General features: G+C 42.2%; 1 protein-coding gene across 1 annotated transcript; it reads right to left on the reverse strand.

Annotated features, from left to right (window-relative positions):
- Positions 1-2,925: 2,925 nt before the first annotated feature.
- neff1 (neuronal intermediate filament family member 1) lies at positions 2,926-11,898 on the reverse strand. The gene is made up of 4 exons (XM_026188331.1): positions 10,645-11,898; positions 8,556-8,873; positions 8,237-8,361; positions 2,926-4,805 (listed from the first exon to the last, which is right to left on the reverse strand). The coding sequence occupies exons 1-4, from the start codon at positions 11,386-11,388 to the stop codon at positions 4,445-4,447; spliced, it is 1,548 nt and encodes a 515-aa protein (XP_026044116.1). The 5' UTR covers positions 11,389-11,898; the 3' UTR covers positions 2,926-4,444.
- Positions 11,899-25,731: the final 13,833 nt, after the last annotated feature.

Here is a 25,731-nt window from a genome sequence, read left to right on the forward strand (position 1 = left end):
TGTATTTAACAGGGAGCCAATGAAGGGAAGCCAGTATGGGAGAAATATGCTCTCTCTTTCTAGTCCCTGTTGGTACTCTTGCTGCAGCATTTTGGTTTAATGGAAGGCTTTTCATGGAGTTACAGAAATAATGTGTACATACGTGTCAGCTAATGTGTAAACAATAAAAGCATCACCTTGTCAGCTGGGATGTGTCGATGACGTGTCAGCTTCAGTGTCAGGCATAGAAGGAGCAAATGTCAGTCGCGGAGGGGTGGGGGGCATTAAGCACATCGTTTTAGCATCCATCATATACACTATTTTTATACATTTGCACATATTTGTGATGGAAATGTAGCTGATGTGACTGTTCAGCATAAAGTGGAATAGGAATATACTCCAGTGGGACTCTGTGGCTTTCTGCATTGCTTTTGAGGTTGTTGCAGAAATTAATTTGCTTTCATTTTATGTGCCACCTGTTTCCATGAGTGATACTTTAATTTATAAACCTTGGGACATTAATAGCTCACATCTCTTTCAGCACGGCTTCAAACCTTTCTGCAAAGTTAAAACATGCCACATAATGTTTGGGGCATAGGTGAGTTCAGACCCTTTTTGTGGTTGCTTGATCCCCAGATTTCACCAGAACACTCCTAAAAATTACTATAGTAATAGTATTAATAATATTGTATTTTAGTATTATTTTCTGACACTAGCTGGCAGAAAGACACATTTTAACTGAAATATAGGAAAACTAACATTGTAATAGACAAGTAGTTTTTCCTGAATTTCATGGATGCTTTGCGTGCTTTTCAGTAGTACACTTACTTAAAAATACCAGTGGACATTCTCCACACAGCATATTGATATGAATGGCAGCATTTTACAGGATTCATATCACTCTAAATGTGGCTGAACAGGATGGATGCCACTACACTGATGTGACGGACTACAAATTTATTCTCGTGATGCTCCATGCTGAGTCTGCATAATAAAGGCCGGGTTTGTATGATTCCAGAAACTTTAATATAAAAAACACTCTGCTAGTTTCCTCCATGTACAGGTCTGTGGAGTGGCAGCATGATTTTTTAGTTTCTGCACTGAACAATACCACTTGATTATTTGGTGGACTGCCTCTTTGTGATTAAGAGACTGAAATAATGCTGTGCATGTTTCTCATTTTATCTGCTTTACCATAAATTTTTCTTTAACCTCTTCAATAACAGAGCCTTTGCCTTGGGTTTGATAACTAAAGGCTCCACCTTACAACGGGTGGATTAGATTGAAATCTCTGAAATTATTCACCCATGACAACAGGTCATCTAACTAATTAGGTTGCTTTTGAAGGCAATATTGAAATGTTCATCTAATCAAATTGAGATTTGAAAATGTAAAAAGGGTTGATTACATTTGCAAACAGCATATTCCATTGATATTAATTGATAGACACTGCATGTATGATATTATGATTGGGAGCTGAGTCCACCTACATTTTAAGCCTAGAATCACCCCTGGTTTGGGGCTAAATTTTAAGGCTCATTTCCATAAACAAGATCTTTGTTAGCAAACAAGCAACAATACTTGGCTCCTCTGTTGTCACAAGAGGAAAGGAAGCAAGTAACTTTAATCCTAAAACTGATCTCTGTTGCTTGTGATTCTGATAGGGAGACTAACAGTAATTCAATACAATTCAGTTCAATTCAATTTTATTTATATAGCGCCAAATCACAACATTTTTTTCCCCCTAATAGGCTGTTTTAGGTATGAGCAAGTTCGTTTAAAGGAGACTCTTACCCAGTGGCAGGGGGGTCGTTGATCATCATATCGGTAGCATCTTTTCCAGTGAGTGGAATTATCATATTTCATTACTTCAAATAACCTTTTCAGCAGCATAATTTGTCACTGTCAGCTTTAGCAGTAAGCACTGTACATATATATAGACTCCAGACATTAATTTTACTCCTTATATACATTTTAAATACAAACTTCTTCAAATAAGTTTGAACCCATGGTTGCCACTGAATGAATAAGATTTAAGTAGTTTAATTAATTTGCTTTTGTTTAACTATTTTAACAAGAGCTATTTTGTTTATTTAGTTTTTCCTTTTTGAGTTAAAGAAACCATTTTTAAAAGAAATTCTGATTAATGTTGATTAACTGTTTCGTTGATTAAGTTATCTGCACCTATAAGTATGTCTTATGTGTATCTAGCACTTGTCCAATAATATTTTGGTACATGTGGATGTGTTGGAAAAAGTTTTGATGCTAAAACACTTTGGAGCTCTTAATTGCTTTATTTTTGTTCCATTTATCAGTATATTACTCAAGTTGTCTTTATCCTTTAAGGAGCAACAGAGCAAAGCTGTGACACCAAGAGTGCAGTGAGTACCTGATTTGTTAACTGTCACCATAGTAGTTTAGCTAGTATGCAGCAAGAAAACCTTTGAGGTGGCTATCAAGTTATCTTGCTGATTTTTTCTTCAATTTGATTCAGGTGAATTTTTATATAATCAAATTACAACAGTTGTCTTAATGCACTTTATTTATGAAGACCATCCAGTATTCTGGAAAACCCCAACAATCAAACAGTCCCTCATGAGCAAACACTTTGCAACAGCAGGAAGGGAAAGCTCCCTTTAAACAGGAAGAAACCTCGGTCAGAACCAGACTTAGGAAGGGAGAGAGAAATGAACCCACCCACCTGAAATTTCATGGCTTTAAAGGGTTAAACTCATATGTTGCTTTTATGTAATTTTTAAAACGTAAACAAGACTGTAACAAATTTTCTGTAATATGTATAACATGTTATAACTTCCTTATCTTCAACAGAAAAATGTTAGCAAGTTACCCAAATTAAATAAAACAAAATGTTAACTTCAGAACTACAGGCATGAATGTTTGTGTGCTTAGCTTTTAGTGAATAAAGAAGACACAGACGTGGTTAAATGCTTTTTGGTTAATAAATGTCTTTATTTGGCTTTGAGAGGAACATCACTGCATGAGAGAGCAGCACGTACAGTCACAGTTGTAAAGCAGAACGGTTTGGAAAGTGTCAGCACTCCTCTACTTCCCCAGAAACAAGTGAGCTGCAGGTGAAAACATGTTTCTTTTAACTTTCATTTATGATTAAGGCAATTCTTTTTTAATTGAACACACAACAAGCAAAAATCTACTCATCCAGCAGATACTCAAGCTCCGAGAATCAGGCCATGCATTCATATCCGTTGGTTGATTCATTTGTCAATAAAGAAATAATAAAAGCAAGGGAGAGAAATGATGAAGGACAGTGACAGAAGGTGATAGAAGAAGTTATGGGGAAAATAGCCCTTTTATGTGACTCTGTATACATAAACCATAAACCCAGGAGAATCTACTCTAACAGACACTTGCAGTCTTGGCTGAGGACTGTCAGCGTCAGCACCACCTGCCTGCTCCTAACACCTACACTCACCTTCACCTTGTTTCCTGTTTCAGCTACATGAAACCAAAGCACCACCATGTTTATGTGAGGGGAAAGAAAACAAGCTGGTGTGTGAGATGATCAGATAAAGTGTATGACAAATGATTCAATCAAGGGAGGACTTATATTCCCAAAATATATACAGCAGCAATTGAAACTCTACATTTTCACACCCAGCGACTCTGAAGCAATCTACCTTTCCACCCATGTACATTTATGTTTTTCCAGGTTCCAGGTTTGCCAGTATTACTGTGCTATGCTGCAGTTAAGAAGGAGGGAGAAAATTAAAGGGGGTGAAATGAAGAACTAAGCAGCGGCTAATGGAAAGGAGAGGAAGCATTCACCTGCCGTGTGAAATGAGGAGTTGGGACTTCCAGTCAGGACAGAAAATTTCCTGCCTAACAGGGCGACATTCAGGAATGAGCTGGTGACGCTTCATTCAATGACAAAATCTTTAACTTACAGGAATCGCCAACTTTTAAATGTAAAAATCAAATAGCACCGTAAAGTTGGACTGGCTGTTTCACATGCTCCAGGATCTGTGCGTTTCTCTTTAAAAGTCTGTGTGCTGACAGGTTTTGATTGCTCTTACTGTGAATATTAATTACCAATGGCACGTTTGCTGTTGCTTGGTCAAAAGACGGATCATTCCCCTTTTCAGACTTGTGAAACTCGGTGGCATCGTGCTAGCTTCCTGCGCTTTTCTCTGTACTCCTGTGACGTAGAGTAGTGACAGCTACAGCAGATTTATGGAAGTGATTTGAACTCTTTTGCTACTGTAGTACTAGCTAGTCTAAATCTCCTTTTCCATCTAATAAAGACTGAACTAATCACTTACAGAGCAAACAGAGACTGAAAAACACAGGTGTGAGGCATCTGGATTGTGCAGATGTGTGTGTGTCTGTGTGTGTGTCTGTGTGAGATGATGTGAACATGAACAGATCCATAGGTGACTGATCGTGGAACGTGGAATGCGTTATTGATGACAGTGATGACAAAAGCAGTTTAGCTCTTGCTGTTCTTCCCGGTGGGGCTCTCCTTCTTCTTCTCCTCTTTCTCTTTTGGCTTCTCCTCCTCCTCTTCCTCCTCCTCCTCACCCTCTTCGCCCTCTTCTCCCTCCTCACCGTCCTCCTCTCCCTCCTCACCATCTTCTCCCTCCTCACCCTCCTCTTCTCCCTCCTCGTCCTCTTCCTTCTCCTCTTCTTCCGCTTCCTCTTGCTCCTCCTCTTCAGGCTTAGCTCCGGGCTTCCTGTAAGCGCCGAGAGTGTAGGTGCGGGCGGACATGTAGGAAAAGCCGGGATAGCCAGACTGGACCATTGCGCCGCCGACAGAGCTGAGGCGACACTCCTCGCCTTCCAGCAGCTTCCTGTGCAGATGGAGAAACAGAGGACAAAAGGTGACGTCACCGCCTACACTGGACGTGCTACTTTTAGATGCTCAGTGCAGTGATAGACACTCTGAAGGGATCTAATGTCACCGTGATATCAGATGAAGCACCTCTGCTGTCTGTTTTGGTGCTTTTGCAGTTTTACATCATCTTATTTCAGTTGGAAGTGTCTGACTTCTCTTAGTGAAAGCATTAAAATCACATTTTAGGAAAGTAGGTGAGGGAGCACTCCTCTCGTGTGACATGAAGCAAATGTCCCAGGATCATGTTGGGATGTGTTTAAGCTACAATTTCAATTCAACTATTTATATAGCTCCAAATCACAACAGTAGCTTGTATATTTTAAGGTAAAGACCCTATAATAATACAGAAGAAAAACCCAACCACCTCTATGGAGATAGTGGGAAGGAAAACGTCCCTTTTTACAAGAAGAAACCTTCAGTAGAACCAGACTCAGGGGGGCAGCAATTTGCCACCACCAACTGGGGGTGAGGGGACAAAAGACACACTGTGTAAGAGAGCTAGGGTTAATAATAACTAATGAGTAAATACAAAGTGGTGTATAAACACATAGTTAGTGAAAAGTCAGTGAAGGGGAAACACTCAGTGCACCATCGGAAGACCTCAGCATCACAAGTAACAGAAGATTCAGGGTCACCTGATCCAGCCTTAATTATATGCTTTATCAAAAAGGAAAGTGTGTCTCTGTGTGGTCTGTGGCTCTGCTGAGGAGGAGGGGTGGTTCAGCGGGCAGTGCCAGAGAGGCTGTCAGGGCAGCTAGGGCTGTTCAAGTAATCAGACTCTCCCTAACGAGGCCGCAGGAAACAGAGGGGAGAGCTGTGAGGGGAACAAGACCGCTGCAAAGCTGCACAAAGCAGTCTGAAAAGATAAAGCACTGTAATAAAACATCGCCAACTCTGCAACAGCGTATACGTGTCGGGTCCTTTGTGTCACACAAAGTCTTGTGTCTGATCTTAAAAGTAGACGAGGCATCTGTCTCCTGACTCCAAACTGGGAACTTGTTCCACAGAAGAGGGACCTACACCTACTCATTTTTAAAAGGTTTATATAAATAAAGTGGAATTTTGCACGCAGTGTGTCCTTAAGAGCAAAATCTAAATGTCAATAATAAACACTTGTCATTATATTAATCACTTCAATAAACAAGATACAGTGTGGTTTCACTCCAAAACTCTTATAATAAAGGAGTAATAAGCACACAAATGGCGAACAATTAACATCTATGATATGATTTCAAACAGATTTATGTATTGTGTTGCAGAGATATTTGCTGAAGTTTGTTTGCGAACCAGCTGCCTTATGCAATACCTTTGTACTTCGAGATGGTGCAATCAATCCAACAGGAGGGGAGAAAGACAAAGCACCACACTGAGATCATGCTTAGATTTTTCTTTTAAACAGACTATGATGCTGACCTCTTATCAGTCACTTTGAGAACCGGTCAATGAACGAAAGAGTAAATATATTGTTGAATGAAGCTCTTGATAAGTGACCACCAGCTAGCTGCATTGAAGCTTTTTTTGCCGTTAAGTATTGTATAACTTTTTTATGATTTCCATCCTATAGGTATCTGGAAATGGTGGAAAATAACACCAGTTGCTACAATGGTCATGTGCTGTAAAACTGAAAGAAAAATCAGCTAAGAGAGACACGTAGCTAAAGCTCCAGAGTGGCTGCTGTGTCCCATTTTGAAACTGCCACATCCAATCCTACAATAATTGCCTTTCATGCCAGAGTAAAAGTAGGATGACAACCTCTTTGTGACTAGGAAACATCACTTATTGCCTTGTACATTTTTCTACATTTCGTGACTGATTGGAAGTAGTTGTGTTTGCTCCTCAGAGGTTGCGTGTAGAACAAACTCATCCAATCAGTCTCTGGGTGTCCACCTACGACCGTGAAGTGATTGTACAGGTCACTTGGTGGTAGGTGACTTGTCTGCAAACAATTACAGTCTGAGGCCTTGAGGCGACTTTTGTTGTGATTTGGCGCTATATAAATAAAATTGAATTGAATTGAATTGAATTGATACAGCCTAAGTGCAATCACCCTCAGACAGATTGGCAAAGGTTTGCAAATAAGTGTTGTCTAATTTATAAACCCAGACAGATTGAGTGCAACTGGTTAGCAATGACTAAGATACAGATGCAAACTCATAGCAGACTTTATCTTGACACACCAAAGTCACTTGAAGACAGCAACTGAGTGCGAGTGGTTGCAGACCGGGTCTCAGCCTTTGAAGCAATGGTTTCATAGGCGAAGATCACAAGTTCACTTGGAACAGTAATTTTGTTTCTGCTGTGATCTGCAAACACTGTTTTTCCTAGTGTGGCAGGGTGTGGTTTGTCACTCAGCTGCAGGGGATGGGTGGAGCAGCAGGTTCAGGGTCTGGTGTCAGGGAAGGCTACTGGCAGATTCCTTTGTCTGCAGAGTCAAAGGAGAAAAAAACTCCCCTTCCCCTTCCGTATGCTTTGTACCAATTTGCCCTTCAGCGTGTTCGGACGCCCCGCCACCTTCCAGTGCCTCGGTGTACTGCGTCTGCACGCTGCATATCCTGCCACCTATTTGGATGACATCATCATCCACAGTGACACCTGGGCAGAGCATGTGCAGCAGGTGGCTGCAGTCTTGGAGTCCCTGAGCCCCTGCTCTACACGTCTAACTTTTCCCTCCCTTTTATTCTACACACTGATGCTTCAAACAGAGGGCTGGGTGCCATGTTATCCCAGCAGGTAAGGGTGGGGGAGGTTGATCACCCCGTCGTGTACATCAGCAGGAAACTGTCAGAACGGGAGGCCAGCACAGTGGGCAGTGGTACATGGAGAAGGAGTTCCTGGCCATCCGGTGGGCGGTCGATTCTCTTCCTTATTACTTCTAGGGCCATCCATTCACCTTCTCTCCAGATCACACCCTGCTGCTGTGGCTCCATCGCATGAAGGATGCCAATGTCCAGATCACCCCCCACGGTTGTAACTGGCTCTCCAGCCTTATAAGTTCAAGGTAGTCCAAAGGCCAGGGGCACAGATGGTTGGAGGGATGGAGCAGCGAGTTTGTGGTGTGGTGTCAGGGGAGCCTGACCCACACGGCTGACCCCCATCATATAATCATGCCCTCTCTTTTGAGTAGGACACCGGGACCTACTGGTGTGCTGTGTGTGCTATCTATGCTGTGCTTGAGACATCAGCTGAAAAGCTGCACAACCAAAGGTGTGGCGATATGAAAACCCCCCACTGTAAATAAACATTGAACCTTCGGCAACGTTGTGTGCATCGGGTCCTTTGTCACACCTAGGTTTATAACATACTGTGCTATTATTATTGTATGTATGTTTTCAGCTTAGTTCCACCTGCCAAAATGATGACTGCTGTTCTGTTTGTAATATTACAGACCTGTACGCAGCAATCTCAATATCCAGTGCCATCTTAACATTCAGTAGGTCCTGGTATTCACGTAGATGACGAGACATTTCTCCTTTCGTACTACGCAGGGCACCTTCCAGCTGCTGAATGGTATCCTGTATGCACAAACAGACACATGCACATATTAGCCAGCATTAGCCTTATGTGACCTATGGCTTTTATTATTAACTCCTCAATTTTGTTAGCTACTTTTTGGTTGTTTTTGTCTGTAAATAATACGGTAAAGTCTTTTTTAAGGTTTCTAACAATTAGCTTAATAAAGGTATAAAAAATACAATTATTTACATACCTGCATCTCACCAATTTCATTGTTATGGCGATCTTCCATCTCTGCAATCTGCCTCTCCAGAGCTTCATTGTGGCCCCTGAGGGCCTCAATCTCCAGGGTCCGGGCCTGCACCTGTCTGCGGTATTCGCTCAGCTCCTCCTTGGAGTGCTTGATGGCATCTTGGTTGCGGGCAGCCGCCTCAGTCACACTGGCAAACTTGGAGCGGTACCATTCCTCTGCCTGGGATTGGTTCCTAGCTGACAGGCTCTCATACTGGGCCCTGATGTCCTTCAGGGCTGCAGCCAGGTCAGGTTTGCTGACATCCATCTCCACTGACACCTTGATTGAAAAAAGTAGAAAGTAAAAATTGTTTGTGTTTACTGTATATGTTGAGTTTACAACTGTAAATAAAATGTAGCATTTTTTTTTTAAATCACTCATCCTTATATTTAAGAGATGCACAATTATAAGCTGTGTACATTTCAAAAACTATTTTAGCTCACTGATTAAGAATTATAAGTTCATTTTGATCCCGATCAACCATATTATTATATAATGTGGAACCATCATTTTCCACAAACACAGCTTGTTTGTTTGCTGGAAAAGTCTATGCTTTTAATTCTCAGTGGGTAAATCTTAGTGTTTCTCTGATTGGATGTCTGTTCTTTGAAAAGTGGTGACTGTAACAACAAACTGCTGAAATCACTGTCACCATGGATGACAAACAAAGCCATTCTAACTCTGGCTTATCTGTAGCTATTAACCTGATGAAAATATCAGCGTGTCATTGTGAATTTCTTTTAAATACTGAATACTGTTAATGCATGTTAATGCGCTTGTGCTGCAGCTAAACTACCCTCTTCTCTAGCGCCGCAACATAAATGTTTAAGGTGAGCGGTGTGCTGATGAGCTGAGGTGGTGGACTGCGGCGCTGATGAATGGACTGCTGACTCAGACATCTCTGCTGCAGAAAGCTGTGCTGTCAATGGCTTTTATGGTACTCAAATTCCCCATAGGGGGGGAAATGAGAACCCCTGGAGAAATCTACCTAGCAACCACCAGTTCGTGACTAACTTAATAAGCACAAGCTCGCAAAGGACGTCGCTTCACATAAAGACAAGTTTCACGCAAATTTTCTTCTTTTTATCTTGCTCTGTCGACAGCGGGACATAAATAACATCCCAATAAACATGAAAATAACTCACTCTTGCGCATAAACTCGAGCTATGCGCGTCACACGTGGTTAGAACAAAGTGGGAAATGGTTTGAACCGCCATACTGCCCCATGAAGGCAGTTTATCACGTTAATATGTAACCTACACGAAACAAGCGCTAGAGTTTGTCCTGCCTGGGACGACCACACCCCTGCGCTATTTCTCCGCATTTTCTCCCCCCTCCGCCCCCCCCCCCCCCCCCCCTCTCTTTTAGGAAATGGTAGCAAGCTAACGGCGGGCCTTACAGTAGTTTACATGAACTTTATAGTTGACCTTGGTGCAAAGCAGGTAGCTTATCTCTCCGCTGTCGCACTTTCATAATGTCAGTCAGTTTTCTGGGCAATTCTCTACACGAAACGACCGAAAAACAGACACTTCAAAAACAGCTTTAAGTTGGCACGAGGGGGCGTGAGCACAGGAGCGCGCGGGACACCGCAGGGACGCTCGCGACTCTCCTGCTTTCAGAGCGGGAGGGAGGACAGCGCGTGGTGCTGAAACGGAACTGCAGTGCCATTAATTTTCATGTGCGCGCCGTTCAGCACGTCGAAGCGACGTAGAAAAGACGGCTGCCGACAGACTTTTACATCCTAACACATCTGTAGGTCACTGCTTTCCCGAACTACTCACAAAAATAAGAAAGAAAAAAGGGTTTGTTGTTGTGTTGAGTGCAACAAATCAACAACTTCCTCTGTTGTAGTTTGTTTGTGGCCACTAAGGTGATTATGAAGTGTAAAAACACTCAAGCCTGGAGACCAACTGTGTTCGTGGGTAACACTGTGTTTCTGGTGATATTCTGTGGCTTTAGTGGTTAATCGCATTTCTGACCAGTTGACCGTCGGCGGGTGTAATCCTTGCGTGTCTACGGGCAGGCCGTCAGACCCCCGTGGGACGTGTACCTGTGTGGCCTGCAGTGAAGCCTGGAGCTCCTGCAGCTCCTCCTCGTGGACTTTCCTCAGGAAGGCGATCTCATCCAGGAGCGACTCCACTTTCTTCTCCAACTCCAGGCGCGCCAGGGTGGCGTCGTCGACGTCCTTCCGGTAGCCCTTCAGGGTGTTCTCCGCCTCCTCTCGCAGCCTGCTTTCTTCCTCGAACTTCTCCTTCATGCGCTCCAGGGTGTCGTTCATCTGCACGCAGTCCAGGTGCATCTGGCTCTTCTCGTGAGTCAGCTCCTCCACGCGCGCTCGCAGCTCGCGGATCTCCTGCTCGTAGAGCTCGTGCAGGCGAGAAGGCTCACTGTTGCGCTGGCGCAGCAGTGTGACCTCGGCCTCCAGGATTTTGTTTTGCTGCTCCAGGTTGTGCACCTTCTCGATGAAGGACACGAAGCGGTCGTTGAGGCCCTGCAGCTGCTCCTTCTCGTTGGTGCGGATGATCTTGAGCTCGTTGGTGACCGCGGTGGACTGGGTCAGGTCCACCGCGTGGTCCGGCATGGAGGAGAAGACCCGGCCGGGGGCCGCTGTCCGGCGGTAGGTGGTGGTGGAGGAGATCGCTGAGGGGGAACCATAGGTGCGGTGGCTGCTGCGGTATCCCGCGGAGTGCAGGCGGGACGGGCTGCTGCTACCCAGGCTGACGCGACCGGAGCGGGGGGCATCTCCAAAGATCTTCCGATAGGAGCTGCTGTAAATCTCGCTGGAGTAACTCATGGTTCCTTCACCTCGGTTGAATTGGGCCGATGCCTTTGCTTTGCACAGGGAAGTGTGTGTGTGTGGAGTTCACGAGTGTGACAGGATGAGTGTGTGTGTGAGAGAGAGAAAGTGAGATGCGAGTGATGTCTGCCCGGGACAGGTGCTTTTATAGGGAAGGCGCCGGCGCATCATTTGACGCAGCAACAACAGAAGACAAGGGGAAACCTGCAAGCTTTTGCAGAAAGCCTCCACCCTCTGGGGAGACACGAAGTCACTCATGCATCTCCTCCTTTCCGCCCTGCAGCTCCAGCTCAACAAAATCACACTCAACGACGAGCAGGTTTCTGCACGGTCTTTGCTGTCCGTGCCCGAACTGAGATCATTAAAATCTAACTTTTTCTTTTCAAGTTACCAACTACTGATCGCACTTAGTGCCACCCGGATAAACACATCGTAACACAAACACAGACACAGGTGTAATCTGAATTACAGCACATTCATTATGCACTTATCTATGGCGTTCACTGCAGTATTTTTTTTTCTGTCGCAGCAGAATGGGAAATGGGATCGATGTATAGAGCTTTTCCCAGAGTGTGTTTTGGTGGTGCTGCAGTCTGCAGTCACCCCCCCCGGCCACCGCAGTGTGGGAAGACGGGATAATATCATATTAGTGGCAAAAATATGCGTAAAGTGTGTATTTTTTACGCACTTTACGCACTTTACGGGGGGGGGGGGGGGGGGGGGGGGCTCCTATGTTTCAGTGCTGTGCAGAGCGGTCTCTAGCCTTGGTCCTGATCTAGGCTGGAGACAGAGGCGAAGGACCACGCCCCTGCAAAGTACAGGACACCCACCCGCGGGACCGCAGCCTCAACAGCTCCGAACACCACAGGAGGCGCCTCCAGTGCTGCTGCTCAAGCTGCCTGTCTGGAACAGATCCCAAGCGCAGACATCGCCGGGTCATCTTAAATCACCTTAAACTACTTTCCATTGGTCTCGTTTCCCCCACAAATTATTATCAAACAGGGGTCAGTGAAGAGTTGCCATTGTCTAAAGTTACCGAACAATGGTAACTGTGAGCAGAAATTGATATTTTATTTAGCTTTATGAATTTGATTGGATTTATTTATTTATCTGCAAATTTGGAAAACAGTGACTTTTAAATAGAACTATTTGCACTGTAGCAAATTATTGTCACATATCATCGGACTTGTTGTTTGGAATGCAAAATTCCTTTTTAATAAGTCACACTGATTTCAGTCAAACATTTCCAGAGTTGATGCACTGAATTAATCACACGTCATGAGTGACGAAACTTCTCGAATGCAGTTTTTTCCTGGGGGCAGCAGGGGGCGCCCACTCTGGCTGTAAAGGCTAGGCAGATTGTATAGATGTATATGAGAAAATGACCCTGAAGTACACTCTATTACCTCGATTGATGTCCACAAATGCTAGTTTTCGGTCTTATTAAATATAACATGATACTTATTTTGTAAATTATAGCCCACCTATAGCTTCCCATGTAAACACTGGGCCAAACCAAACATGTTGATTGAGTGATGTGAGTAAAGCAGCAGCCCAAAGAAGCTTCGTAGTGGAATAAACATTAAAGCAGGGATGCTTTATCTTGCCTTACTTTTAAGCTGTATAGTTGTGAGAATGATGGTTCAAAGAGCTCACCTCAACTCTTCAAAATACCAGCCAACAATCAAAAAAGGAATTCCATGACACATACCTCTATCTTTTATATACAGACTGTGCTCAAAATTGAATTTTATGTGACCACGTTCACTATAAAATCTAAACCTTTTGCTTGAATATGCTTGAATGTGTAGCTAAACACACCTGAACACTGTGGGAAAATGTCTCAGGGCTGAAGCAGATGTGTCACAGTTTTAATAAGGAGATGAAGATTTTTGAAAACAACTAATTTTGAAATAAGCTCATAGCTGAAAAAAGAACAAAAATCTTGAAAATCTGTGTCCATTTGCCCCTGTAGTTTCTAATGAGACAAACAGGTCTTAAAGAAAATTGAGAAAATAAAGTTTATAGTCTAAATATAACAAAATGTTATATTTTAAAGAAGTGGAGCAAAGATACAGCTGAACTGAGAGACCGGCCGAGCCACTTTTCAGATCATTTTGATGTTGATTTTGATCCAGGCCTTTCCACAAATCATGTAGTTTAAATAAATAATAATAATATTATCAAAAATCTGAATAAAGATGATGTTTTTCACTTTAACTTTCGTATTTTATTTGATGAATGCATGAACACAGACAGAGAGAGACATTTTAATCACTAGGGGGCAACAAAGCACCAACGTTACACTCCTGAGCTCACAGTCTGAACTGATGCTGAGCACGTGTAAACAAAAACTTCCTTATTATAGTATCCTTTAATTCCCTCATGTTCATGACTGCAGCTCTAATGTGGATCGTGCTTTTGAGCTCTCCTGGGAAGATGCCCGGGCCTTTGATAGAAGGCAGTGATGATCTGGTGAAGGTTCAAAGTCACTGAGCTGGGATGTAAAACTTCAACATAGTGGGCATCTGTGTGTGTGTGTGTGTGTGTGTGTGTGTGTGTGTGTGTGTGTGTGTGTGTGTGTGTGTGTGTGTGTGTGTGTGTGTGTGTGTGTGTGTGTGACAGTGAGGGACCTTGGCTCTTCCATCATTGTGACCATCAGTGGCAACAAAAGGGCCTATTGATGCAAGGGACTGGTGACTCAGCAGGAAATATCAGGTACCCACGAATATCTGAATTCTGTGCTTGTGTCTCCTCCCTGCCCACTTTTGTAGTTGCCATTCAGCACAGTAACAGCACGTACACCAGCTGTATTTAAATAAGCTTTGTTAAAAGCATCATAATCTTTGATATCAATTCCTGATTTTCTGTCTGCATTTACTGCAGCTTCAAAAACCTTCAGTTCAACGTGCAGGTGAAATGTGCAGTGCTTTTTTAATATAAAAACAGGGACGCATTCATTCTGAGGCGTCAGTGCAATGAAGTGCAAGCAAGACCAGTGGGGAGGATGTTCTTTGCCTGCAGTCAGTGCCGCCAGGTGGATTTTCTTCTATGCTGGAGATGCACTGGGGTGTTTTATGGCAAAATAACAGAAAGAGGGCGCTGTTCTTCCAGCAAAAGCAGGAATGAAGCTTCCAGGGTTTGTAGCAAATGGTGGAACAAGTGAGAGGTTGGAGGGATAATAAAAAAAATAACATGTTAGGTATGAAAAGGCAAACAAGCAGGAGATGCCAGGTAATAAATCTCTCCGACACGTTACTTGAGGAAACAGCTCGTGTTAATAATGACTGCGTTCCATTTTACTTACCCTGATTTATTATGCATGCTGGTTCACTGGCATTGCTTACTGGGGCAGTTAATGGAACCAAGCCATCATTCATTTTATTAGTTACACTTGTGCTGGCCACGCTTTGACCAGTCACAATATCTGCCATTATGAAGGCCCCCTCTTAGGTTTCTTAGCAACATTGCTGGTACACTGCAGTTGGCTGTTTGAAAATAAGCCGCTGTGTCTAATAGCTTATTATAAAAATCACAAACAGGCAATATCTGGGCAGCTGTAATGTGGGGAAAATGTTCTGCATGCCAACTGGGAAACCTTTATGTCTCGCAGCCCAGAGTGATTACTAGCTATTAGCATTTTGATGATGTGATGGATAGGTTAGCGCAGACGCTGGTGAGGAATAAATGTCTGATTAAAGATTGAAGAGCTACTGTTGCTGTGTTTTTATAGCTGGTAAAAAAATACACATATCTAATCTTATCAAATGCTCAAGTACAAGAGTGTAGCATACAGTGAAACAGTTGTTCAGGCTTAGAAGTTCACCTGTAGGCTATAGACCACACAATATTACATACAGCTTTGCACTATGAAAACACATGTGACGTGACAGTTTGAGAGGTGGCTCAGGACTGTGCAAAAGTTTTGAGCCAATCCCTGTACCAGTGCTCTCATAAAGACTTCTGTAACTGAAGAGAATAACTGCGAATCATGAGCTGGACTTTGTATTTGTGTTATTTTGATTCTGACTTGTTTTATTCTGTTTTATGTGTTTTGATGTTACATGTGATGTTTACCTCGTAGCATGGTAATGGTGTGCATTCTTGGCTAACTCTCCTTTTAAAATGAGATGTTAATCCCAAGGGCCCCCTGTTAAATAAAGGTTAAAGGAATACTTTTGTCTGTTAAGCCACTCAACCTATGAAGCTTTTATGCATAAAAAGGCATTTAACTCAACTCGAGGAACCAGTGTCGTGTCTAGACATGGTAACAGACAATGTAGCAAAGAATTGAAACTCTATTTTTAAGCACTTTGTCACAGTCTGATGCAAAAACACACACTTTGTTCGCCTTTGTTAGTTTTCTCTATGAAAAGTGCACACAGTTCGACAGGCATAAAAACAGCATTTTTGCACCAACAAGGAGATTCCAGAAGATCTGTTTGCTGAAAACTTGGCATGTCTTAGTATGGTGTGCTGCGTGTCTTTAAAAAACAAATGAAGAAACTGCATGTGTGGAGGACAAAAGTTTTTCCTTCCCACTGTCGCCAAAGTGCTGCTCATAGGGAGTCATATGATTGTTGGGTTTTCCTCTGTATGTATTATTGTAGGGTCTACCTTGCAATATAAAGTGCCTTGAGGCGACTGTTGTTGTGATTTGGCGCTGTATAAATAAAAATGAATTGAATTGAATCATTTCCTTAAGAAACAGGAAAAAATCCAGCAAAGACCTGATACAGGTTCAAGACTTTTGCACAGTACTGTAAATCTTTTGTAGTTCTTTCTTCTTCTTCTTTGATACCTGGTTAGCATTATCGCAGCTACCTGCTGTTATTTATCAATGAAACTCAGTGTGTAAGGCTAGCTAGCTGAATCCAACAAATGTCTTTCAAAGTGCCACATAAATATCCAAATATTAACTTTAACTAATATTAACTTTTTCCAATGTAGCTCTGCTAGCTTTGACAATATTGGGATGGTGACTTTTTGACTATTTCTATTTGCTTTTAACAGGATAAGTAAAAATAAGTGTCACTCAGAAACTGTTTGTAAACTGTAATAGATGGTGATTTTCACCTATTTGAAAAAGAAGAAAATATTTGCTTCTCTTTGAAGTACTACCTGTTTTTAATATGACATACTTAAAGAACATACTTCAAGTACAAATGACATTTCTTTTCATAATTTAAATATATTAAAAGCAACATAAAAGTCACAGTGGAAATGTAAGTACACACACAGATTTACATCTCTAAATTTAGAAACAGAGAGTATGTGTTAGTTGCCAGAGCGATGTAAAAATCACAATGATTTAGACCTCAGGCTAGGATTAAATTAGCATGTGGGAAAACCATGTTTCTTGACACGATTCACTTGCCAGTCCTTCTCTTCAGTTTTTACACCTTCCACTTCAGTGGGCTGGATTTGAGTCTTGAGCTTGCTGCTTTTGGCCTGTGGGCTGTACATGTTTGACACCTCAGTTATAACATGTAATGTAGCTTCCTCAGGCCTAAATGAAAAGACTGTGGATGCTTCTGAATCTGGCAAGAGGAGGATTTTCAAATGATCTGAAATAAATCATGACACCGTCATGGATAAAAGCTTCAGCCCAAAAGCAGACTGGAGGGTTATGGAGGTAGAGCCATTCCAGTCTTGGTGACGGTGGTTATAAATGTACACAAGTGAACTGTGTTTAAATGTATTTGTATTTTTAGAGAAGAAAAGAAAAGATTCGTTCTTTGTCCAGTGCCCACTCCTACCCTGGCAGGACACCAACGTTATGACTTACCTTTCAGCAGCCAGCTACTCGGTCTTCCTCTCTCTGCAGTCCAGCTACAGTCGCTGCCAGCAAAGTCCCTCCATCTTCGCTGTGGTCTCGTAATTGACTCATAAAAAGTGTGAACAATGTTAACACTTATACACAAGGCTTAGGCACATATATAATTGAATAGATGTAGCTCCTTCATTATGATTTGCTGCAGCTTTGGAACACAGGAAACAAAACAGTTGCCATTTACATTGCGGGTTATTTCAACACTTACTCATTCAGTGGTGTTATTCTCCACATGCGTGTATATAATGGCATCTAATAACTCAGAAAACACACATCTCCGTGGAGACCTGGGCACAAAACAGTCTCTGGCAGCCCTGCTCCTTTGAAACTCGTTTCCCTTTGGCGCTTTGATATGCCAGGTGTTTCTCAGAAGCACTGAGCAAGGCTCTCTGTGAAGCGCTTCACTACATGTCACGTACAGGCCACTCAGCTCCCTCGCCTTTGTTCTATCTTGGATGCACTGATCTTGTCTGATGTGCACTCTTCGCTCTGGTCCACTGAGATCCCTGTTTCCCGCATGCAGACGATCTCCTCCATCTGTTTGCACACACACACACACACACACACACACACACACACACACACACACACACACACACACACACACACACACACACACACACACACACACACACACACACACACACACACACAGGGACACAAACCGCACATATACACTCATTGAAACCCCTTTACTTCAACCTACGCTGTCAGGTATTATGGAAGATGATCACGCAGAGTTCTTGTCACTCTGCCACAGAGCCATGCTGTATCTGGCTGCTGCAGAATTTCTATTCAGGGCATGAAATACTCTGACGCTTCAGTACATTTGTGCAGTTTGCACAGAATTGTTCTTACCTACGAGTGATTGTAGAGGGGCCTATGTGACTTGATGTGCTCTTTAACATTAGGGTTAAAACTTTCCTTTTTGATAAAGCTTACATATAAGCTGGATCAGCTGTCTCTGAATCCTCCCTTGAGTGTTTTCTCGTTCACTCATCGTTCACTCTCTGTGCCTTTATGCACCATTTAATCATTAGTTATAACTAAACTCTGCCTCTTTTCCACAGTGTGTCTTTTGTCCTGTCTTCCCCTTCTCACCCCTAACCAGTCGCAGATAGATGCCTCTCCCTGAGACTGGTTATGCCTGCTTTTTCCTATTAAAAAAGAGTTTTTCCTTCTCCTGTCACCAAGTGCTTGCTCAGAAAGGTGGTTCGATTGTTGACATTTCAGCAATGTCACCCCCACTCACTCCTTGCTTTGGATGACCTTGACAGGTCACATGATGGGTTACGACAAGATCTCACTGTGACGGTAAAGACTTGTGCCTTTTTTCACACCTTGGTTCAATGTGATGACTCACATGATCAACAGTGGGTCAGCGACCCTCACGACCACCTCTTAAGGGAACAACACCCACTATGGGTTAAATACCTGGGACTCTTCACCATTTGTTTTTAGAAGTGAAGAAGTTGGTGAGGTGAAACGTCTTCGCCAACCTAACCCTACCATGACCTGACTGAGAACTTACACATGTACATGTGATGTGTACATGTGCACACAGACAAAGCAATCACACACAGGTGAATATAATTATGGAGAGACTGTGATAGTCCAGGAAGCAAAGCTAACACATGACAGGGGAAGCAACCCTTCAAAATAAAAGAGGGACTAACAAAAGAAGACTGATACAGACATGAGTGTTGATTCCCCCACTTGCACTTAACAGGTACAAATTGTGAAAATAACCAAAACACTAAACTAAACATGGAGAGAGCAACACAGGACAAAGACATGAACACAGAATAATGAAACAGAAGGAGGAACAGATACCAAAACACCCAAATAATTGAAACTACTAATAGAAACCAATTCATGAACCAAAACCCGGAACACAAAAGTGAAACTTATTATTAAAAAAATATGAGGTAAAACAGGAAACAAAAAGTCAAAGATATCACAGAAAATAAAGCCCTAATGCCAACCCCATTTTTCCTATTCTTCACCTTTCACATCATTTTATTGTTACAAAGAGAAAGAAAAACAACGGAAAGAGGGCAGATTCCTCGGAAGAGTCCGTGGATTTTTTGAGGGACCCAGAAATCCAAGAACTACAGAAACCAAGACATCAAAAACTTGAGAGTAACAATAAAACTTCCACAGTTTAAACAATAACAATTGAAATATATTCTGAAAGAACGGCACGGTGGCACGGTGGTTAGCACTGTTGCTGCACAGCAAAAAGGTCCTCAATTCCACCATCAGGCCGGGGTCTTTCTGTGTGGAGTTTGCATGTTCTCCCCGTGTTTTCGTGGGTTCCCTCCGCGTACTCCGTCCAAAGACATGCAGTTAGTGGGGACAGGTTAATTGATTTATCCAAATTGCCCATAGGTGTGAATGTGAGCGCAAACAGTGACAGACTGGCGACCTGTCCAGGGTGTACCCCGCCTCTTGCCCTATGACAGCTGGGATAGGCTCCAGCTCCAACCCCGCGACCCTGAAAAGGATAAGCAGAAGCGAATGGATGGATGGAAGAATTCAAAACCCCACAAGAACAAAAATGCTAGCACCATGATAACACCACCTGACAGACTGATTAAATGGTGCAATCCAGCCACAGTCTGCTGATGCCTCTCATTCAGTTTTCTTTTCTTTATATATATTTTCTATAATTAGTCGTGCTATATTTCATAAAGATACTGTAAATCTTGACGGTCAGTGTTTACTGTGCATAGTACTTTGTGAAAACTAACAATTCTTCAAATAAATTTGAATCTGTCAAATAATGCAGGTTAGCCAGTGCGATTCAGACCAGTACTGGTCCTTTGGTGACTTTGTGAACAGTGCCGATTATGGTTCCTCACTCTGTAATAGTTCTTATTGCCAAAAGGTTGGAGTTGTCACAAGTTGCGAAATGCTCCGTCAAACTGCAGAAAATGTTAAATGTGTAGGAAACCGACACAGATAAACATTTTCCTGAAGGAGGAAGATAAGCAAGGACAGCAGAACATAGGAAGAGCATTGTTACATTACAATGGAGATAAGACGTGTGACATAAATGACTAGACGACTAATAGACTGCTACAGTGAGTAGTCATACCACAAAAACGAGCATGACGGGACTTTCAGGAAAACAGACAGTGTCAGGATGTCCGGTGATACCCAGCAGTAATTTGTTACCGCTGCACAGAGGATGACTTTTTTCCACTGCCCATACTTTTCTGTTTTAAAAGTATTATAGAACATGTTTGAGTACGTATCGTACCGAATTGTGCGAACATTGTAGAAAAAGTGCTGTTTTTAGCGCACATTTGCACTTTTTTATTACCAAGTGGAACGTAAAACCTTGAGCCCATGAAGTGAGTATCCAATGAGGATTCACTGTGACAGACAATAGCAGTCAGTCATCCGTGGAAGAATAATTGACTGGTGCAGTAGGTATTCAGTGGGAGAGAAACAAGTATGACAAGCCTGTCAGGAAATCAGAGGAGCACACTTCCAACGCGCACTCATTTTGACAAAGTATCTAAGCAATTTAACCGTCCTGGCTTGCACAGTGTCGGCGACAGTGACTTGTTCATTGATACAAAAACTTGATTTCGACACAAAATTCAAAGGTCTTGTCTCCTGCGACTTGACTTCAGTCTCCTGAAGGTTAACTATATGTTTGTATGCTGTGTGAAAGCTCTTAAGTGAAATATGGCAAAGCAGCTGCAGAAAAACTAGATTCAAAGACATCAGTTGAGTAAAAATTGTAAAGAAGTGTGTTTGTTTGCAGTATAGCTTGTGTGAGCCGTGTGCCATTTGTGTCTTATAGCTTCATGTTGGCAATGGGAAACGTCAGACATTGCCGATAACAGTAAACATACAGATCATACGTAAGTGCTTAATGATCACCATCAGACAGCCACCACGTCTGTGGGCAGAGTGAGTGGGGTGGAGCGACTCATTATGTACACTCCATTAGTGACTTGTCGCCCACAAATGATCAAATCCCTGAAGTTGCCTCTCTCTTTGTTCGTGAGGTTTTTGTTGTTATGTTTCCATGGCGCACGTCATTTGTTGTTTGATTGTGATCCTTGGGTGTGTGTGTGTGTCATGTAGGTGTGTGCCTGTATTAGATGTCTCCATCCAGGTCTGTGTGAGGTTGCGTATGATTGGTCCACTTAAGTTCAGGTCCATCTTATCCAGGTCCTGGATAAGATGCTGGATTTGACTTATTTGGCAAATTAGGACGTGGACAGGTTAGCCAGTAAACCTCTGACCCTGATACACACCCACAAACAAACATTTACACACAAGTCAATACCATTGCTACAAACACACCAGCAACTGAGTTATGTCAGTACACTTAGCTGGAGAGTGTACTTGGCTCAGCCTTAGGTCTTGAACTAGCAATAGCTAGCTAGCTAGCTAGCTAGCTAGAAACCCATTTCAGAGTGTGCACACAGTTTCCGTCAGGCAGATGTGGACTGTCCTGATCATTCAACTGTGCTGAGCCTGTGTCAAGCCTTTGACAGCTAGGACACACAGCTCAGTTATCAACAAGCAGGGCTGGAGCACCAGACTGTGGCCATTTAAATAAGCAGTCTCTGTGAGCCCTCTTGCTTTCATGATCCACACCTCTCACAAAATTTTTCAACAAATAATTGCACTGACAACAGTACAGTAAACCACAGTGGTGATGAGGATAGCCAGTTATGACCGTTCCTATACCAGTTTGATTTTTAAAAATCTGTGATATGTCCATAAGTCTGCACAGTTTCCACACATTTCACAACATACTGTAGTCTACAGTTACTTTGTGGAAAAATCACTTTCCTTCTGTTTTCTTTATGGTATAAAAAAAACAAAACAGTAAAATGCTAATTTAATGCCGATACCCTAGAAATGTGTTTTATTTGCAGAAATGGGAAAAATGACACTGCTGTCCTGATTCAGCGTAATGGTTCACTTATATCCTCTCATCATGTTTCCCATGCTCTCTTCACTATCGTTCCACTGTCCTCGATCATATCTTCATGCTCACTATCTGCTGCACAGACACACCCTCTATAAGAATGAAGTGTACAGGACTACGATTCGCCTCTTAACCTGCTTTCAGCCTCATACTGTTCTCCATCTATTGGATATAATGTCTTCATAAAGTGTGATGTTTGAATAAGTGCAAAGTTATTTGTGTTTACTAAAGTAGCTTGGTTGTGTTTGTTGGTTACATGACATATGCTAACTGTTTTCTGTAAGTGCTTCTTTGATCTCATCCAATACAAAGGTTAGACATGTCAAACACAGCGGTCTAATGGTCTTGCAGATATCTCAGTGATTTAGTAAAACATGAAAACCCTTAAGAGCAGGTGTGTTGGTGTGCTGCCTGATGGTGTTTCATTAGAGCTAGCAAAATTAAGTTTTTTCATTTTCTAATTAAGAAGTCACTGTGGTATTTAAACAGCTCTTTCATCAGCCTGAAAAGCACTGGCTTCCTTAAAATGCCTTGCATACCTCACAGCCTGGCAGCCAGAATTGTCATGGTTCTCGATCTATGATCCAGCGTTTCTTTGTTCCCTCTTGGTATTGTTTCGTTTCCTTGTTCTTCTTAGTTTAGTCATTAGTATTTCCAGGCCTTTGATTCTTGCTCATTTAGTCTGTTCCCTGTCATGCTCTGGTAGTCTTGGTGTGTTCTCCCAAACCCATCATGTCTCTCTCCCTTTCTGTGTCCCCCACTCTCTCGCTCCTGTTAACCTCCGATAGTTGCTGTTAGGCTCTGTTAGCTGCTGTGAGCCAGTGTTAATTAAACTTTCTTTGAAGTTGGTCTTACATTGTTGGACTAGGATACTTAATAATAAAATCTAATAGGATGTGATAATGTAATCAAACTTTTTATCATAAGGAAAACTGATTTTTTTTTAAAGGATACTCAAGCCTAACATTATGCCTAACTAGCCTAATGTTAGCTTATAATCAGCTGTTGTTGTTGTGAATATAATCTACTGATAATAAGCAACAATATCAGGAATAAATAACTGTGTTTATACACGTTTTTGTGTGTTGAAGCTCTGACTTCAGTTTAAGACATGAGGCCTGAAGTGAGGAGAAAGAGGATCGCCCTGTTGCATCGTCCTTCGCATTTATGCTTCTTTGGGGAAGAGGACCCCTTCTTAGATGAAAAAAAAAAACAAAGGTATTATCCTTCATATCTTGAGTCTAAAGGTGCAGAAACAACTTAACATTTGTCTCCACAGCACATGAACGTCTGCAAGTTCTTTTCTCCTCCATCTGTGATGTATTGCATAATAATGGATTGGATTTATATAGCGCTTTTCTAGGCACCCAAAGCGCTTTACAATACCACTATTCATTCACTCTCACATTCATACACTGGTGGAGGCAAGCTACAGTGCCTGAGATGTCCATCTCGACCACTGTATTCCAGATGGTGATTCAACATGGTGGCTTACACAAACTGGTGCCCACTGCTTTGTATTTTTAATGGATTATTTATATGTTTATGAGGCTATATCAGCTTGTTGGAGTAATTACATGCTCATCAATGTATATTTATTTATCATTACAATATTGTTATTTATATTACATAGCCTCAGAAAATTACTTATCATACCTAATGAATGCTGAGAGCAGTAAAGGTTTTACTCTGGTCACGTTTCTTTAAATTTCAGTTACTGCTTCTCCACCTCTCATTTCTTCTTTTTGATTCCTCGATTTTGCTTTCTTGGGGAAAGACATGACTCAGGATTCACATTAGCAGTTCTCTATTTATAATAAATTAGCTGTGCTGTAAAAGCAGCCAGAGTGCAGGTGGACTGAATCATTTTGCATCACTTGGAAGAGGTGAACAAGATGAAAGCCTCATTGATTCAACCAAATGATTTATTAAGATAAATAACATGAATGTATTTCTTTTTTGTTCAGAGACCCCAATAAATGGCACAAATACAGTAGTTGGTTATTATATCTTAATCATATATACCAATGAGGATGCATTAACACACAGTCACTGGTAATGGCACGGTTTGGAGCACCATTCAAATTGCATTTTTTTAAGGAAGGGCTTAATTTCAGTGAAACCATGTCAAGCCACATTTTGCATGCATTCCAGCAGCCTGACTCCAAAGAGCCTGGATGCTAAACTGGCATACCTGCAGTCCAGACTTGTTATAGGAAAAACATATGCATAAAACAGCAGGGATTCTATAAGAAGCAAGAATGGTACATGGAAAATGTATTTCAAAACCACAGAAATTCACAAATCCACAGTTCTCAAACACAGAGGGTTTTTTTTCAGTTCTCTACTGAAGTGTAGTTATAGGCCTGACAAGAAAAACCGTATCCACATAAGGTGAGTAAATTATCCAAGTCAGTCTGCTGGCCTATGTTAGCTTATTGCTCAGAATTGGTTTTTGTTGTACATTCACAGAAATTGCCAGAGTTTACCAAATTTCCTGTTAAAAGTATTGTGTTCATTTATAAAAAAAATGACCTAAGGATTTCAAAGGTTAACATTGGTATTCAGCTCAGTCATTAGCATTTTGATATATTAGTACATCACATAAAGTTTGGGATGCCTGGTGTAGATTTGTCACTAAAAGATCTGTGTCAGCATAACATACTTAATTAGTTACACATTGCTAGTAATGTGTTGGACCCCCCTTTGCCTTCAGAACTGCATTAATAGTGGCATAGACTCAACAAGGTGCTGGAAACATTCCTCAGACGTTTTGGTCTGTGTTGACATGATATGATAGCATTTCCACTGTGGCTGGTTATATTGCTGGAAGCAGCCAGCCATATAGGGATGGATGTGGTCACTAACAACACTCAGGCAGGCCTTTCCATGATGTTCAGTTGGTGCGCAGAGAAGTATCCAACTTCGGTAAGCCCGTGTGAACTGTAGCCAGTGTTTTGTGTTCTTAGTTGACAGGAGTGGCCCCTGATGTGGTCTTCTGGCTGGCTTAAGAGTCGACATGTTGTGTGTTCAAAGAGGTTGAGTTACTGTTGAACAATTCGACATTTACCATGCTTTTCCTGCCATGATAGGTCAAGGTACTTGTTGGTCAGTTACAACATGAACTGTGATTGTTTGTGGATGCAAAGGGTGGAGAGGACTTGCATTAGATGCAGCATGAAGGGATGCAGCCTTTTCAGGAAACCCATCCCCCTCTTTCTTTTTCCATTCTAGCTTCGTGTGTGTTGCCTGTAGAGCAGCAGTCAGATGGCGGTGATCACACAAACATGGGATTTGGCCAACAGATTACTCTGGAACACAATGGATGGCTGGCGAGGATCAAGCCCCTGCTAAGGCTTTCTTTTTATATTATCTTCACACACACACACAAAAAAAATGCTCCTCATTACCGTCTACTCAACCTCTACGTGAAAATTACCCATTGTATGAGAAACCGGTGGGCTGGATTTCCCCTGACAGCCTCCATTTGTTCTCGTCCCGTATGCTTAATAATCACAAACCATGAACAAAGACCACGACAAGGAGA

This window comes from Astatotilapia calliptera, chromosome 12 (assembly GCF_900246225.1).
Source record: "Astatotilapia calliptera chromosome 12, fAstCal1.2, whole genome shotgun sequence".
Lineage (NCBI taxonomy): Eukaryota > Metazoa > Chordata > Actinopteri > Cichliformes > Cichlidae > Astatotilapia > Astatotilapia calliptera.